At 37.0% G+C, this 19,080-nt stretch overlaps 1 protein-coding gene across 1 annotated transcript in view; it reads right to left on the bottom strand.

The window, feature by feature from the left end:
- The window catches only part of brun (trafficking protein particle complex subunit brun), a 379,016-nt gene that overhangs the window by 286,556 nt on the left and 73,380 nt on the right, over positions 1 to 19,080 (bottom strand). The window contains exon 5 of the mRNA XM_090385832.1: positions 8,775 to 9,046. Coding sequence (XP_090241958.1) covers positions 8,775 to 9,046 — 272 coding nt within the window. The remainder of the gene's footprint in view (positions 1 to 8,774; positions 9,047 to 19,080) is intronic.

Here is a 19,080-nt window from a genome sequence, read left to right as displayed (position 1 = left end):
TAAATTAATAGCACTATATAATAGCTGTATGACAGAAGGTATATTCCTAAAAATATGGAAACAAGCTGTGTTAAGATTAATTCTCAAAAACCCTGAAAAACTCCCTACTGATCCCAAATCATATAGACCAATAGCCCTACTCCCTGTACTAGGGAAAATATATGAAAGACTAATATATAGCAGATTAGCTCAATATTACATAGAAGCAGGTTTGCATTCCAACAATCAGTACTGTTTTAAGCAGGGCAATTCTACGGAGGATGCCATGCACCACCTACTGACAACAGTTAAACACACAGAGGAGAAATACATGCTGGCAATCTCCACTGACTTTGCTGGGGCATTTGACTCACTCTGGTGGCCTAGTGTCCTTAGGAGACTTCACCAGGCAAATGCCCCACAAAACCTCTATAAGGTAATAAACAGCTACCTTACAGACAGAAGTGTCTCAGTACGCACAAGGCTCCAGGAATTGACACGCCCTGTGAATAAAGGTTGCCCACAGGGTTCAATCCTTGGCCCTTTCTTTTGGAACATTGTTCTGGACGAATTTCTGGCGTTGGATCTGGGACCCGTGGAAAGCCTGGCTTTTGCAGATTACATGATTTTCCTTGTAACAGGTAACTCACGAGTGGTTGTAAAGCAAAGATCAAATGCCGCCCTCTTGTACCTGCAGGAGTGGGCACAAATGCATATGCTCAAAATATCACCTGAAAAAAACCAAACAAATATTTCTAAAAGGCAATTTGGACATAAGAAGACGTCCACAAATCAAAATTAACACAACCACTATAAAAATGGTAACAGAACTAAAATATCTTGGAGTGGTCTTTGATTCAAAATTAACTTTTTACCCCCATTTGATCTACTTGGTGAAGAAAGTGAGAAATTATGCAGGTATGATTGCCAGGATCAGTCGAGCAGACTGGGAACTCAAAGAAAGACCCTGGCAATCATATACCGTGCAATGTTCCTACCTGTTATCACCTATGGAGCCGGTGTGTGGTTCATCCATTCAGCCATAGTAAGAAATAGGAATAAATTAGAATCGATACAAAGGACAATAGTACTCACTATTACCAGAGCATGTCACACAGTAAGCACACCTGCACTACAGTTGCTGGCCGGAACTCTCCCACTTTACCTGGAAGTAGCCAAAAGAGGCTTATATTATAGATTTAAAAAGGGCATACCCATAGAATTTCTGGGGATAGCCCTTGATACAACCAACACCTTCAATGATGAAAGAAAAAGAATAGCCACAAAGCTCCACAAGCTATGGCAAACAAAGTGGGAGCAGGAAACCAGAGGTCTGGTTACCAAACGGTTTCTGCCACGGGTGTCAATGGTTAGCCCAAAGCCACCTAAGTGGTATGCCCCTGGACTTTTTACAACATTTATATTGACAGGTCGCGGCTCCCTAAAGGCGAAACTAACCTCCTTAGGCCTGACCCAAACTGCATCTGTGGCAAAAGTAAAGACTGGGCACACATTCTATATGAATGTATAATTTATGACATCCCCAGAACAGAACTAATTGGTCAGATTGGTCCCCTTCCCAGGGGAGAAGAACACATGTTCATCATAGAAGAGCAAAATTATAAAGCTTTTAGATCTTTCACACAGAAAGTATTCGAAATGCGCAGAGCAATCCAAAGAATGGCAATTCAGCCCCCCAGCAATAATCAATTGCTGGGGGGGGGGGGGCTGAATTGCCATTCAAACAATAATCAATAGTAAAATTGCCCAAGTTTCCCACGCCCAGACGATGACTTAAAAACTGTTAGGATAGCAATATTCTGCACCCTAACAGAAACCTGACATAACAAAACTCCCCAGGACTACCCTGCCATGTGTAGGAATGTGGGGCCCCACACCAAATAAGTAACCATGTAGGGGAGGGAGATGTACAGGCAGCCAGGGAAGCAGATTAACTGAAAAATATCAGTAAGCTAGTAGCAAGGGGATGCAATGTAGTATGAAAGAATGAATGAATGAATGAAAATGAAAGATAGAATAAATAGGTTGGGCACTGAGTGAACTAGGAATTATGATAAAAGGGAATAAATGGCAATTTTGATGAAAGAAAGAGTGACCTAGCATGAGGGAAAGAGAGAGTGAATAGGAATGGGTGGAACAGCAAATGTAATTGGCCGAAAGAATACAAAGTTAAAAATAACTTACATTACTTTATACATACTGTACCAACAAACATTTACTAACCACATAAACACTATCACTGCATTCTCCCCTGGCCTGCAAAAAAAAAAAAAAAAAAAAGAAACACAGACACACACACTTGTGGCTAGACCTGCACCACAACTGAAGAATAACAGTAAGTTGATGTGCCCCGAATAAATGAGATGAGAGCTAGAAGAATGAATAAAAGTGTAAGCGTGTGAGAAAAAGAACACAAACCATAAATGCTACAGTTAAGTACACACTAACACTAGTTTTAATTAGTATTTAAATTTACACTACACATCATTGCATCCCCTCCTGGCGTGTGAGAAAAAGATAAATGAGTTGAGCGAAAAAAAAAATTAAAATAAAATATATATATATATATATATATTTATTTTATTTTAATTTATTTAATTTTAATTTAATTTATTTTTCGCTGCATAAGGACCACCGCCGTGCAAGTCCTCTGCATTGGAGGATCGATCGGGGGAGGAAGGGTGATTTGGTACTTCAATCTTTTCACCATTGCGACGATTTGTATAGCTATTTAAATGCAGCGATTCCATGACCATTATTGGCCTCGTGGTCCTCTGTCGATATGGGGCATAATGGTCAGTCTATTTTATTTTAATTTATTCTGATTTTGTTATCTTTCAGTGGTTCCTTCAACCCCCTTTTTGGTGATATTTCACGTCTTTTGGAACTGGTACCTCTGGGGGGGGGCACCGCTAAATTAACATGTAATTGGCATTATTCTAAAATTTTTTATACATCATGTTAATTGGATTTAAAGTTCGAAATTATATAGGGGTTTCTGGGCTATTATTTATGTCTAACTTTTATTCTTCTTTTCCGTTCGTTTGTTTATTTGGTTATTTTTATGTTAATTTTCGCTCTACAGTTTTTGCCATACTACTGGCTTATGTTTTATTTTATTTAATTTAAAATATATATATATATATAAAAACTTGGAAAAAAAAAATTATAAAATAAGAAAAAAGTATTAAAAAAATAAATAAATAAATAATAATAAAAAAGAGAAAAGAAAAAAAAGAATGTAAGTAGAGTGAGAATGCAGATTATGAATGAAGTAAATGTGTGTCTCTCCCACCCCCTCGCCTGGTGGGTTCCCCACTGCCAGCTAACATATCCCACCCCCGGAGCAGGATAGGCAGCTTGACCATACTGGATTCGACACTGCTTGGACATGACACTGACGAAGACATTCTACGGCTTTGCTGCCAACACGCCATTGGCGATCTGAACTGGGTACTCTAACCTGGTTCCCTTTAAAACCCCATTCCCAGGCAGGGGAGGGAGGAGACAGATCTCTGTCTCCCCTCCTCCCTGCCTACCCCCCATACTTCGCCTGGTGGGCCCGTCTCCACTGACCTCTTTGGGGATGCCTACTCTATCGTCCCTATTCTTCTATCTGTTTTCCCCCCAGTATTCAGTCTCCCCCCTCTCACTAAATCGACCGAGTACACCCTTAACAATGCCGCCAAATTCTAATCAACGTCTAAATTCTACCGGCTTCGTGTAAATCTCTAAGACAACTAACACTATTAGCTTTTATCTAGCGTATAGCCTCACATGTCTAAATTTAATAACATCAAAATTTTGCCTGACCTATTAGGCCTTTAACACATCTCTTTAGCATTCAACCCCAACCAGTGATTTCCTAACAGCAATCCCATTAAGCATTAATGTCAAATGCATAAATTTTTTTTTTTTTTTTATAGGTCCTAGCCACTGAAATCCCAGGAAACTAGGTGGCAGGACCTGCCAGAGCAATTTGTTGTGCTACTAGATACACCCGGCTAGCTTCCACGTGACATGGTATGGGCAACATCGAGCCCCACTAGGGGCCCGGCAGCCAATAAGCCGGACAAACAATGGGCACAACATATCACACTGCACAGACATGGCCCACACATTTTCAAGTCTCTGGCTTGACAGTGTACTGTCCTCGATACAGCGAAACACACGCGGAGATGGGAGAAATCCCAAGGGCCGTCTGACACGAACATACCTTATGCAGTAGTATACCCTGATTACTGACATTAACCACTCTGCCAACTTTTGTATCATCTGCAAACTTAGACATTAAGCCTGATATTAATAAATAATTAAGCCTGATATTAATAATTAATAAATAATGAAAACAACAATGGGTTTGGCACTAAAACCTGGGCAGGGAGACTGTCCATTGATAACCACCCTCTGTCTTTTCCCACTCAACTATCAATTTAACCATAGCAGTAACTTGCCCCTAATGGTACATACATAGCTTCAATATGTACAGCAGTCTTATATGTGCAATAGTAACAAAAGCTTTTCTGTTACATAAGATGATGTCAAAATGAACTTTTGCACTCAATTACTTTGTTACTGAGTCGTAGTATCCAATCAGAATGGCCAGACAAGATCAAACCTCAACAAATGTATGTTGTGAATGCTGTATAACTGCACTCCTGTCTAGATGGTCCTGCAATACTTCTTCAACCAGTGACTCCATTATTTTCCATGGAACAGAAGTCAAAATAACAGGTCTGTAATTACTCATGTCACCCTTTGATCCCCCTTTGTGAATTAGAGATACATTTGCACATCTCCAGTCCATGGGGATTTCTCCCGAGTCCAAGGATGCTCTCATAATTATGACTAAGGGTTTGCTTATTTACTTTGCTGCTTCCTTTAATATAACTGGATAGATCCCATCCAACCCAGATGCCTTTCTTATGTTTAACTTCAACAATTTCTCCTCCACTTTGCTCTAAGTTATTACAAAATTTTTCAACTCCCTATTAGAGTTTGATAAACATCTGGCCCTCTCATCCTTGAATAACTCCTCATGTGTGAATGTAGATGCAAAATACTGATTTAGTTCGGCAGCTATCTACAGTCAAACCATTGATATCGAGTGGACCAATCTGATTCATCCCCCTTCCTTTTAGAGTTTATATAAAGAAGTCTTTGCTGTTTATCTTTGCATCCTTTGCCAAAGATTTTTCGTAATCTTCCTTTGCTTGCCTAACCTCCTTTGTGACTTGATTACAGACTAGCTTATATCTACCATAGGCTTCTGTGTTGCCTGACAATTTATGTGCATCCCATGCATTTTTCTTCTCTGCCACGAGTCTCATTAGTTCATCTGACATCTATTTGGGCCTAAACCTAGAACAGTATTTCATAGTTGGAACAAAAAGCCTAGTAGCTTCCAATATTACTTCTTTGAATGCTTCCCATTTAGAATTTGCTGTTGGTAATATCATCAGTTGGTCCCACTGTATAGAACCTAAAAAATCTCTGGGACCACTGTAGTTGCCTTTATGACAGCAAAAACCCTTCCCTTCACCCCTAGTAAAGGGATGGTAAAAAATCCATAACATATTACACCTTGTAGCATTTAGTGTTTTCTACGTTTCTAATGAAAATTTGTGAAAAAAAAATTTTATTTGTGAAAAATTGCTTTTTCACAAATAAAAAAAAAAACTAAAATATTGGCAGAGGTTTGTTCTTCTGGAATATTTTGTATTTTTACAGATTTTATAAATAGGTTATTTTTATATAAATTGATAAAAATGCATAAAAACAGAAATATCAAAGGTATATGCTCCTGTCAAGCAGTGATATGATACAGGTTCTTACATATTAACATGGATTAAACTTGCACCTTTTTTGACTTCCTCAGGCAGTTAGTTTCAGTGCTTGTTCTTCTTTTATCATAAAGAAATAACCGGCCATTATAATGACATTCCACATTCCTGGGTACATTTTTTCTATGCTCTTCACTTAAATAGTAATATCCTGCTGCTCTTCACTTAAACTACCTAAATTATGTAGAAAATAGTTGAGAGGAGAATGCAAGAAATGTACTTTAACACTCATATTGCACCCACAAAGACAGTCTTTAAGACAGGCTCAAAGAACATTAAAGATGAGCTACTAGTAGATAGAAGCAAAGTACTCTTCATATAAAGCTGGGCTTAATGAAACAGCTGTTCAAGCCCTCAATAAAGACAGAAATTGCCTAGCTTTACTGAACTCCTTCAGCAAATCACTCACATCATATCATATCATAATCTGGTGTTTACTGTTTGCCAAAAAATTGTGTCCTACATTTTTAAAGCCTCTCTTCTCTTCTCTTTGTTTCTTTTTCAGTTTGGTTCACAGATTCTTCAAATACATAGTCTAGCAGCAACTTGCAGATTTGAGGTACAACAAATGTTATTTGGTTTTTAGGAGCATTAGCAACTAAGGCCATATTGCTCTGGGAATATGCGGTGGTCATTCCCTGACCTTTTCACATCCTCCGTATTTGGTGGTTATGGGCTCGAACCCGGGTCTAATCAAGAAGCGTGTGCTACACACTGCTGCTCCTTCCCATCTGGCTACGGAGGCAGCCAGGTGGGAAGGAGCAGCAGGAAAATTCCTGCTTTGATTTTTTAATATGTAAGAGACGGGAATTTAGTGAAAACATATTTGGAACAATTTCTGTCTTTATTGAGGACTTGGACAAGCTGTTCAATTAAGCCCAGCTTTATATGCAGAGGAGGTAACAGTACTTTGTTTCGATCTACTAGTAGCTCATCTTTAATGTTCTTTGAGTCTGGTCTTAAAGACTGTCTTTGTGGCCACACTTTCTTTTCTCAATGTTCACTTCTTGCTTGACCATCCCACTTGCACAGAATGCAAGGCATTTTTGCATAACCAGGTTGTTGGCCAAACAGCGCACCGATAATTTAAAATCTCTACACACTAGCCAACCATGATCCTTATACTGAATTTCTTCTAAAAGAAATTTAAAATTTTCATAGTTTTCTTTTCAGTGTGCTGAATAGTTTACAGAAATGGATGCATACTTTTATCCATTATGAAGAACTCCTTTGAGGTGCTGCTTCAATGAGTCAATAAATAGGCTCCCCTCTGTCTGTAAGCAGAAAATTCCAAAAAAAAGTTCATAACTTCAGGAATGTTGTCGCAGTATATCACTGAGCCTTCTTTGGAAAAACAGCAACCCGATCCTTTTTGTATCAACAGAAAAGACTGTTCTGAAGCCAGCAGATGCTTGGATTCACTCTTGACCCTTAAAGCTCTGCATAGATTTAAATTTCGTATAATTATTGAGTTCACTTTGTGTAAACAGCATTGGTCCAGAATTGTGAATTTCTTTATCACAACAGTTTATATCGTGTACATCCCAAATTGCAGATTCAGGATCTGATGACGTGTTCAAGAACAACTGGTAGTGATGGTACTGGTAATTCAGATCCACAGAGTATTGGCCTTACAACTGAAGTAACATTGTTGGGGTACATAATGCTTTGCTTGTTTATCGCGTTATAACCTGCTACATTTACAGAACAAAAGCAGCAATCATTGATACAATCCAGAGGTTTCCCCCACACCATGGGAAAGGAAATGTCAGGACTTTCTTTTACCTCAACTTTTACGTCAGTCATTTAATTTAATTCCAAAATATGTGGCATACACATTTTTTACAAATGTTATAACCTGTCTTTGTTTTACCATAACGATTACTGCAAATGCAACAAAATATATCTGAATTTACACAACCACAAGTTCCCATTGTCAAAACATATAATATGAAAATCACATCAGAAGCAGATAACTAGTTAACAAAACTGCACCAGAAACTAAATGAATACAGAAGGAACACTTTGTATGTTTATATAGCTACCTGACTTGCAGGTCTTAATGTGTCTAAACATGTCTGGGCACACTATGTCAGTCACAAAAGAAGTAATATGTACATCACATATACATGGAATGTGTATTTAAGAAAACAATTCTTACTGTTTGTAAAAATTTTGTGACATTCACTGAAGCTCCCAGCCCTGTGGTCCTGCCTTTGCAAATTAGGCATCCAGTTTTCTCTTTGGAAAAATTCAATACACATGCAATGGTGGATGATTTTTTATTTTTTTCCCTTCTGTGTCAGTATACTGAACTTGCCAACTGTGAAAGGTCTGAGGTCAAATCCCATCAGAGACTGGAAGAATTTTTTATTAAACATAACAGGTTAGTGCATTAGTGCATCAGCCCCAACCACCAGTGAGAGGCCAAACAGCCTTGAAATGGCTGTCACATTATACTTGTCAGCTTTGAAATGGCTGTCTTGGTGGTGGTATCCACTAAGAGAATAAGTAACAATAGTCTTCTCCATTGGTGATGCATTACTTATTTGAGGTAATGCAATATCAGGCAATTGTTAAGAAGACGTGAGATATAAAAACTATGCCATTTTCGGTAATTCACTACATACAAATATGATGCTAATGCACTAACCTGTTCCATTTAGCAAATCTTTTATAAATAATTTAAGCAATAACATCATTTTCCATTAATACAAAAAAATTTTAAACCTATGGGATTACTTTTCAAAACTTAACAGCAACCTTTACCATTAAACCAATGCATAAAACAAGCTGTTGCTTTTTATTTGGATATTTTGTCATAAATCTTTCAACAATACTGATCATCAATCTTCTCTTGTCATTCATCAAATATTATTTTATAGCAATACTGATAGATTGTGAAAATTTTAGGAAGAAACTAAAATGTACCTGCTTTTACTTTCATTACAGACTGACTACCAACAGGAAAGGAAGAATTTCGATGAAGTACTGGACTCTGTAGTGGAGGTGGATATAAAAGGACTACAGATGCTGCACATTGGCCTTCATGAATAGCTGCAAGCCACTGCCAGTCATTCAGTGGTTTCAAAAGTTCATATGCAGATGCATAAAGAGAAAGTGCATCCAGAGGTAAACTAGCCTGCAATGCTAAGTCTCCTATGTGCTTCTTCATTCTTCCAAGACATCGTTTCTTAAATGTCCTACAAGGATGATACAAATATAAATATACTTGTATGTATGTATATATGAAGACTGACATTATGCTACTCACTATTTTACATTAGATACAATTAACAATAATATCTGAATAACACCTGACAGATAATAGCAGCCTAAACTTCGGCAGTGTGTTAAATCATCAATAATAAGGGGAAAAGTTTCATGTGAACACAGATCCAAAAATGTCTTTTTTCTGAGTTAAACATCTTGAAATGCTATATCTTCCATTATCATTTCTTCTTTACACACACACACACACACACACACACACACACACACACACACACACACACACACACACACACACACACACACACACACACACTATTGTGCTTTCAGTGTCGCCCTTTAACCCAGATTCATTCCAAACAGAGATACTCAGTTTTATTTAATTATGATTTTACATTTTTATAATTATAATTTATTTAATTATAAAATTCAACTCTAATTATATTATATTTATTTATAATACTTTTTGTCTATAATGACTGTGTGCATGAATGAAAGAGAGAGGGAGCCAATTTACATGCTGACAATAAACAAGTGAAATGATTTCCACAGATGGTGCAACTGATATAGAATGATGCAAAACTCTTCAGCAACATGCTGAAGTAAATTACCCTGGCTCAATGCTTCAATCCTATATACAGTTGTTTCAGATGCCCACATAAGCAAAAATGTCTGGAGAACAGTGAAGCCATGTAACAGGTCCCCCACAAGATTGGAGAGCCAGTAGTAATTGTACTGGTGGAGTAACAAAATTTAAAATATATTCAACTCAGAAAGACATTTTTAGACCAGTATTCATGAGAATTTTGTTTCCCTTTATTACTGATTCTTTAAAGTTCTCTTGAAGTTTGGCAGTTCTGAATCACACTTTCTATATTAGTCTGTGCATTAGTCTATGTATATTAGAAAAGAACAGGGGGAAAAAAAACACACTGATGGAACCATTTAATAGTGAATTGAAAAAAGTTCATTTTATTTCTTAAATGAAATAAAAAGCTTTTCTTAATGAATTGCAGATTTTACCATGCACTGGGTAACATGACATGCAACAGAACGATTACACTTCAAATTCATGAATTTGAGGAACAGTGGTTGGTCCATACCTAGATCTAATATAGTTGAAGGACATTATGTGATTGTTGTTTCCCATGAAATTTAGCTTTCTATAATGACCATTCTTACACCATGTGAATATTCACATAGTGTAAGAGTCACCATTATAAAAAACTAAATTACATTTTAATATATGTTGGCAAATATAATCGATAAATCATACATAAAACTTATTTTAAAAGAATTATGGCTAATTAGGCTCAAGCTGAGGTATTTGACAAAATGTCCTTATTTTTTAATCTTGGCTAACAGATGCACATCTACGGTTCAGATAACGTGTGTGTGTGTGTGTGTGCACGCACGAGAGAGAGAGAGAGAGAGAGAGAGAGAAGGTTACTTGTTTTCCTAAAAAGATGAGATTTTATCTGAATATTTAAAGAATTTTCAGGAAATGGATGGATCCTCAGCCAATTTCTATTTATAATGTATCTACAATGTATAACCCTATCCTTTAACCTTTCTTGGTAGAAGTAAATCATAAATAACGGTTCGTGTAAGTTCATCACATTAAAAAAAACTAGACTCTATTTTGTCTTTGGCAATACAGGTAACCTCCGCTTAGCACTGATAATTTGTTCCAGAAAAACAGCGCTAAGTGAATCCGCGCTAAGCGAGCGCCGCATTCCTATAAGGTAACATTTGTATTTGTGGTTGGTGCCATAGGATATTTCCTAATCAGTAATAAACGATAGTGAAAAGATGCACAAATGTCGGTCAAAATATTTAATATTCAAATATTTGTACATAAAAATATTCTGCATTACATACGTATATAATTATGTGGTAACTACTTACGTATCAAAATTAAACTTAAAATTCCAATTAAAATCATGAATTTAATTGATCATGATTTAATTGATCTAAACTGATTTAATTTAACTGATGAATTTAATTATGAAAAATGTGTTGATTTTGGGTTGAACTTTGGCCCTCTTCCAAATAAACTAAAAGGGGTATTAATTTTAAATCCTCTGCAGTGTTACCGCCCAACAATAAAGTCAACCAATCCTTCCCCGCTTTGAAACTTGGCATGTTTTTTTTTTTTTTATTTCAGCATGAAACTTCTTTTAGGCATTCATTTCCACAAAAGTCCAGCTTCATCTATGTTAAAAACTTGTTGAGAAGTATAACATATAATACCCCTCTTCAATAATTTTAACAAGTTCTTTTTTGAAAGTTTCAGCTCCTTCATCTGCACTTGCGGCTTCTCCCTGGATTTTAAATCTATTCAACCAGCCCTTACCAGTTTTAAATGGTCCCACTTTTTTTTCTTTTTTTTTTTAGGTGAGTTTTCTTCAGATCATCATATTGGCTAATCTCTCTCTCTCTTATAATATTTAACTTAACTGAATTCTGCATTGGATATTATCTTCAATAAAATTAGTTAAAGTCTTTCCATTTCAATCCTAATAGTCGGCCTAGCCCTAGTTGCTTGCAGTGGAACAGCTATCTTTCCTGCTGCTAAAATTAATTCTTTATTTTTTTTATAATTGTTCTTATAGTTAAACTTGCAAGTCCTAAATTATGGCACACATCCGCTTGTCTTTGACCGGAATCGATTCGCTTCAAAACAACTAATTTAATTTTCAAATTCAGTCTTTTTCTTACATTTATAGTCTTCGTACTGCGCCCAGACATTATTGCTTTTTCATCATTATCCACCATTATTAACTTCGAAAACGTAACTGCGTTGGTTGCATTAATTACAATACAATGTTCAAGTAAACTGTCCGTTACGCACGATGTCTAATACTGTACTGAGTGATGACTAGACTTCGGATAAATGCATAAAACACAAATATTACAAGCAATATACTTGATCATTTTTTAAAATGTTGATCTCGGAACTACGTAACAAGTCACTGTACTGCAATTAATTTAGGGTGCGAGAAAATTTTACTGAGCATGGAAAAATTTCTCAAGTCGAGTCGGCGTGGGAAACATTTTAATGCTGTTTTGGTATTCATTTTCAAGCTATCGACTCCATCAAATGAAACGATTTCGTTAAATATGCCAAAGATGCAATCTGTAAAAGAGCGTTATAGTGATCTGTGACAGCGTTCAGTGTCAGATACGGGTTATAATATAAGAACAGCATTATAGCAAATCAGCGTAAAGTGAACCACGTTATAATGGGGGCCTGCTGTACTTTTCTTTTAAGCAGCTGCTAAAGCTCATCATCATCATCAGCAACTTGACAGTTCCTTCTGTTTTGTGCAATGGCCATCCATTTACTACACACAAATTCTTGAATTTCATCTGTCCATCTCCGTTACTGCCTTCCTGGTTTTCTTTTAGCTCCTCTTGAGTACCATTCTGTTATTTTCTCAGTCCCCTCTGTCATCATGTCTTCAAGCTATGTGTCCTGTCCAAGTGCATTTCCATTCTTTATACATTTACATTTAGTATTGATAAGAATGTAATTTACTTGAGTTTGCTGCCTAATCCATGTGTTTCTTTTCTTATCTAACAGTCTGATTCCTATTATAATTCATTCCATTCTTCACTGTGTAGTTTTCAGCTTCTTTTCCATTCATTTGGTGGGTGCCCAAGTTCACTTCCATAAGTCATAGTAGGGAGTATACATTGGTTCATTATTTTATATTTCAGACAAATTGGAATATTGCTCCTCAGTATGTGACTATATTTCCTGAATGCTATCCATCCAGAATTTATTCTTCTCTTGACTTCCAGCCATCTATATATTAATACAGAAGCCGTTTACTTGATACGGTCTTTGTTTTTTTGTTTGTTAGTTGTTGGCACATTGGCTTCTGTGGCCATAATGCACCTCCCAAAGTTTTTTGCATTTTGTACTCTGATCCAAGCCCAAGGTGGGATTTGAACCCACAACCTTTGGGTTACCAGGCAGACACTTTACCCACATGGCTAGCCCGGTAGGCCTTGAGACAGTCACTGTGAACAATAGGACTAACTGATCAGGCTAAAAGTGGTCTCAAACTGCAGATATTTCTTCTTAGGTGTGCAGAAAGATGTTAAAATTTAAAAATTCCGAATAGTTTTATTATACGGAATGATAGGGCCAGTTTAGTATACTACAAATGAGAATAGTTCAACATTCAATTCATAGATGGAGCCACAGGAAGATGTTAACTGTTAAACAAGCAGCTGATAAGGCATTTTTTTCTGATTAACAGTTTGCACATTCACACAATCATGTCCTTTGTTCCAGAAAAATAATAATAGGACAGCTAGAGAAAACCTCTGCTAGCAATTGTGAAATTTTTGCAATGGGTACAGCTAGCTGTAGCCAATGCATATGATAGGCCTAACCGATCTGTTCTCAAATCGAAGATATTTCTTCCTAGGTGTGCAGAAACATGGGAAAATATAAAAATTCCAAATAGTTTTATTTTACAGAACAGGCCAATTTTCTAGCACTGCCTACCTTAAAAGAAAGAACTAATCATTAGGATTCCATTGCACTGCTCGCACCACTCACTATATGTCCCCATGTTGCACATGTGAGCTCATACGCTCACTGCCATTCGTTACGTTTATACATTTAGAACTCCTCATTTTATCATTATCAGCTTTGAGTTAATTTGTTTTTTTGTTTTGAGGTTATTTAAGGTAAGTAATTTAAGGATTTAGAATGCGGATGACATGTCCACCACCATGCTACTCTGGTTGTGTTGAACGTACTTGCAGCAAAGAAGAAACACACATTTTCGTGTTTTTGCAAATGTATTCAGGATCAGTCTAAAATGTGTATTTAAGGATCCAAAAAATTTAATATGTCACATTGGCTTTCTTAGTGAAAGGTGTGTTCGTTGACAAGCCTTACATTTTAAGTGTGAAAAGGTTGGGGATCATTTGTCTCCATGAGTCCTTTATATACAGATGCCAATGAATTGTCCAAAAAATTTTTGTGAAAATATCAGGCAATACAATAATGCTTTCTCTTTTGTTTTTTTCGGAGCAAATGTAAAACTGTCATCCGGTTGTGGGCCTTACGTATTTCGGATTTTGGGAGATATCCATCATTCTATCAGTTCCTTATTTCCAGGGCAACATGAAATCCTGGCTTACAGCCAATTACACATATTAGATTTAACCCAGGTAAATAATTTTCAAATGCAAAGACCCAAAAATAGGCTCCTAAAGTAAGAAATCGTTGAACAGTTAAGCAAAACTTGAGATTTGTTGAGATTTCAAATTCTTTATATACAGATGACAATGAATTGTCCAAATATTTTCTTGAAAATATCAGGCAATACAAAATCTGCTACCAATTGCAAAATGTACCCACTGCACAAATTTGCAATGGGTACAGCTAGTTCATTATTATTACAGCTAATGACATGTCAAAGATAGGTATATGAATTCATGTTTTCAATTTCTGCTCCTTCAATGATTATATCCCTTCCTGTGGCATATTTATTCATCATTACTTCTGTTTTAACCATACTCACCTTTAGTCCGAAATCCTTACTAACTCTGCATAACTGATCAGGATTTCCCTCTAATTCTTCGGGATCATGGCTTATGATTACAATGTTATCTGCAAATCATAGATGGTTTAGGTACTCTCCATTCACATTGACTCCTTTCTGCGACAAGTCGTATCTTCTCAAAGCTTCTTCAAGGGCGTCAGTAAACAACTTCGGAGATGTGTCTCCTTGTCAAACTCCTTTCTCAATTTTAAATTTGCTACTGTCTTTGTCTAGTCTAATAAAAGAGCTAGCGTTCTCATATATTTTCTTCAAAATCATAATGTATGGGATGTCTATGCCTTGTCTTTCCAGTGCCCGAAACATTGTCGTACGCTGTATGGAGTCAAATGCCTTTCCATAATCTACAAATGCTAGGCATAATGCAGTTTTATATTCATTTGTTTTCTCCATTAGCTGTGATAATACGTGAAGGTGATCCATAGTTGAGAATCCTGTCCTAAAGCCAGCTTGCTATTTTGGTTGACTCTCATCGAGTACTCTTTTTAATCTGATAGTAATGACCCTTGTGAACAACTTGAAGATGTGGGACAACAAGCTAATTGGTCTATAATTATCAATTTCTGATTTATCTCCTTTGTTATTCAGCAAAATTATGATTGCATTATTCCATTTCTTAGGTGTCGTTGTTGTTGTTATTTGGTTTTTAGGAGCATTAGCAACTAAGGCCATATTGCTCCAGGGATATGCGGTGGTCATTTCCTGACCTTTCCGCATCCTACGTATTTGGTGGCCAAGGGCTCGAACCCCGGTCTGATTAAGAAGCGTGTGCTACGCACGGCTGCTCCTGCCCACCTGGCTACAGAGGGCGCCTTCCTTAGGCGTCATGGCTTTCATAATGTATTTTGTGAAGAGTCTTGCAGTTTCTGTGTCATGTCTCTTCCTCCTAATTTTAACAACTCTACAGTAACTTCATCTTCACTTGGGCTTTTTGATTCTTCATTTTCTTCAATGCTTGTTCAACCTCATCAGGAAGGATATCAATATGCCAAATGTGTTGCTAATTTGTGATCCATTTTCCCCACTGCTGGCATCATTCCCTTGCTCCTTATATAATACTTTATAGTAGTCTTCTGCTATTTGAATTATGCCTTCTCTGCTAATTATAAATACACCATCACTATTCTTCAGATTCAGTATCATTTGTATTTCTGTATTACTGCTCATGACTACTAATTTAAGTCCTTTGTCCCCTTAATGCTTGTTCTATTTTTCTTGTGTTAAATCTTCTTAAGTCCTCTCTGAGTCTCTTTCTCATGGCTTTACATAACTCAGTATACTCAAATTTGTCCTTGTCGGCATTTATCTTGCTTTAATTTTTTGTCTTCGGTTCAACATGGATGCAAAAAATAATTTTGATATCATATATTTGGATTTCAGGAAAGCTTTAGACACTGTTGCGCATGGAAGACTATTGTACAAATTGGAGCAGAATGGTATTAAGGGTAAGTTGCTACAATGGATAAAAGGATGGTTAAGTGGGAGAAGACAGAGGGTGGTAATCAATGGGTGCTGCTCTTCTTGGACTAATGTTATTAGTGGGGTCCCACAGGGTTCGGTAAGTTGCTAGGTTCGGTGTTAGGTGGTCCACTGTTGTTTTGTATATTTATCAATGATATTGATGAAGGTATATCAGGCTTAATGTCGAAGTTTGCAGATGATACAAAGGTTGGCAGGGTTGTTAATGACAGTGTGCTACTGCAACAGGATCTGGATAATTCGGGCAGATGGGCTAAGAAGTGGCAACTGAAGTTTAACCTTGACAAATGCAAAGTACTGCATATGGGTAGAAGTAACCCCAGAGAAACGTACCAACTGTGTGGTACTACACTTAAGGTGGTAGAAAATGAAAAAGACCTGGGAGTAATTGTGCAGGCAGATATGAAGTTTTCTGAGCAATGCAGACAGGCTGCCAGGGCAGGTCATGGGGTTTTGTCAATGATATATAGGAATTTTGCTAGCAGGGAAAAGGATTATCCCTCTGTATAAGGCAATGGTCAGGCCACGCCTTGAGTACTGTGTACAGGTCTGGAGGCCTCATTTTAGGAAGGATGTAGATTTACTTGAGCGTGTACAGAGAAGGGCAACAAGATTGGTGAGGGGAATGAAGGGATCCTCTTATCAAGAGAGGCTAAGTTCTGCAAATTGCAGTGGCTGGAGACTAGGCGCCTGCGCGGTGATCTGATTGAGGTGTATAAGGCCTTGAATGGGTTCAGCACGCTGAATTCTGATGGGATCCTTCCACTTGTTCAGATTGCGAACCTAAGAGGGCATAAATTCAAATTAAGAAAGGAAAGATGTAGAATAGATGTGCGAAAATTTGCCTTTAGCCAGCGGGTGGTTAATTGCTGGAACAAACTTCCATCTGTCGTTGTGGAACTGTGTGGTACTACACTTAAGGTGGTTGATAGGTTGAATAAATTTAAGTAGGAACTGGACAGGCATTTGGAGGGAATGGTGTGATTTTTTTTTTTTTTTGGCTGATGCTGCATAAGCTCATACACTTGCTTTCTTGCATCACATGCCACTACTACTACTACTACTACTACTTTTCTTCTTCTTTGGATTTCTTTTTACCTATAAGTTTCTTGGGCTTTATCACTTTCAGAAAGTTGTATTCCTCATCGGCATCTTGGTCCTGAAAGGTCTACAGAAGCTTAAATTTGTTACTAAGTTCCAGCACATACTGATTCTTCTCTTCTTCTGTTATCTCCAAGACCATCTTATTATTTAATGAAGTCAGTTTTTTCCTTTCTTTTCTTACATCTATATCAAGTGTGCATCTTACCATTGTGATCACTTTCAACATTTACCTTGTTCAGGACAGTAACGTCGTTCACAATATATCTTCTGTTAGTGAGAATGAAGTCAATTTCATTAGTTGTTAATCCATCTGAGCTCTTCCATGTCCACTTCCTGTTCACCCTTTTCTTGAAAAAAGTGTTCATTACTGACATTCCTCGAGATTCTCCAAATTCCACAAGTCTTTCACCTCTTTCACCAATTCCAAAATTTCCTAGTTTCCATGTCTGTGCTGTTTTCTCTCTTTCCAATCTTAGTATTGAAGTCCCCCATAATGATGGTGTAGTGAGTTTTCCATTCATCTAGAAGTCTCTCAATTTTGGTGTAGATTTCTTCAAACTCTTCATCATCATGGCTCGATGTTGGTGCATATATCATTATAACCTTTAATTTGTATCTCTTAGAAATTCTGAGTAGTAGTCTTGACACCCTTGGTGATGTACGTTTGAATTCCAAAATGTTGTTTTTAATATCTTTATGGACCAGAAAGGCAACTCCACTCTTTACACTGTTTCCATTTGTGTACAACAGATTTCCACTTGATAAACTTGTAAGTGATTCATTTCTTCTTCTTGTTTCAGCCAAGCCGATGATATTGCAATTCACATTTTCTAATTCCTTTTCCAGCTCTAATATCCTATCTTCACTGATGAGCGATCTTACATTGTAACAGTCCAAGTTCAGTTTCGTGCATGGCAGCCTGGTCGTACCCACAGATTCTTTGCACCACTTGCTTCCACTCTGACCCTTTCACTGCCGTAAGAGGGAGAGTGAAAGCCACTGGGACTGAGAGCCATTTGTTTCACCGTAATGTCATATTTAATAAAGTGTTGGAGGGTTTGGTCTTTTCCTCTTCACGCTGACCAGGCATCTTGAAGAGAGCCACTCTACATGTTCGTTGCCACTAAAGTGACATAACAGGGCTACCAACGAGGTGTGCATGAGTGGATTTTAGGGAGGCAGGCCAACCAGACTTCTCCTAAATCTTCTAAAATAGAAAGATATTGACTCCATCAGTGTTTTAGACTGAGTGTCAGATAACACACAGAATGCCTGTTCCGCTCTAAACCTCTGCTGATAAAACTATGTCACAAATTGCCCACCATGGAATGCTGTTCCCACACCTGGAGTGGTGATCCCAGCCCTTCTTTTAATTTCTAGATTCTCTCCAAGACAGACATTCAGTTTCTAGGGTTTTTTTTTTTTTTTTTTTACAAATATTTCCTTCCATTGGCACTCTGAATTAATATCTGTAATTCAAACCCTAACTCCCAAACCACTTCAAACAGAAATCAGCATCAATACACAGTTCAATTCTAAACTCATTGAACTAATGTTTCTTCTTTATTTATACCCATTTAAATCCTTCCTACTTATCTATTTCCTAAAAAAACTACAATCCAAAGAAATTTTTGTTTGGGATTGCCATTAAAAAAAATATGTATATATGTAGAATATTAAGCTAATTCTTAATCATCATACACATTCTATAATACTGTATGTGATACTTGCAGCTTTTCCTTGCATGCGATATTATTTCATTTCCTATAGGTACTAACCTTTTCTGTTCACAAACTGTCTTTAACAAAAAAAAAAAAAAAAAAAAAAATCAACAG

Source organism: Mastigoproctus giganteus, chromosome 12, assembly GCF_048544385.1.
Source record: "Mastigoproctus giganteus isolate SK-2022 chromosome 12, ASM4854438v1, whole genome shotgun sequence".
Lineage (NCBI taxonomy): Eukaryota > Metazoa > Arthropoda > Arachnida > Uropygi > Thelyphonidae > Mastigoproctus > Mastigoproctus giganteus.
The sequence above is the reverse complement of the archived record's forward strand: the minus strand, read 5'-3'. Positions and strand labels throughout refer to the sequence as shown.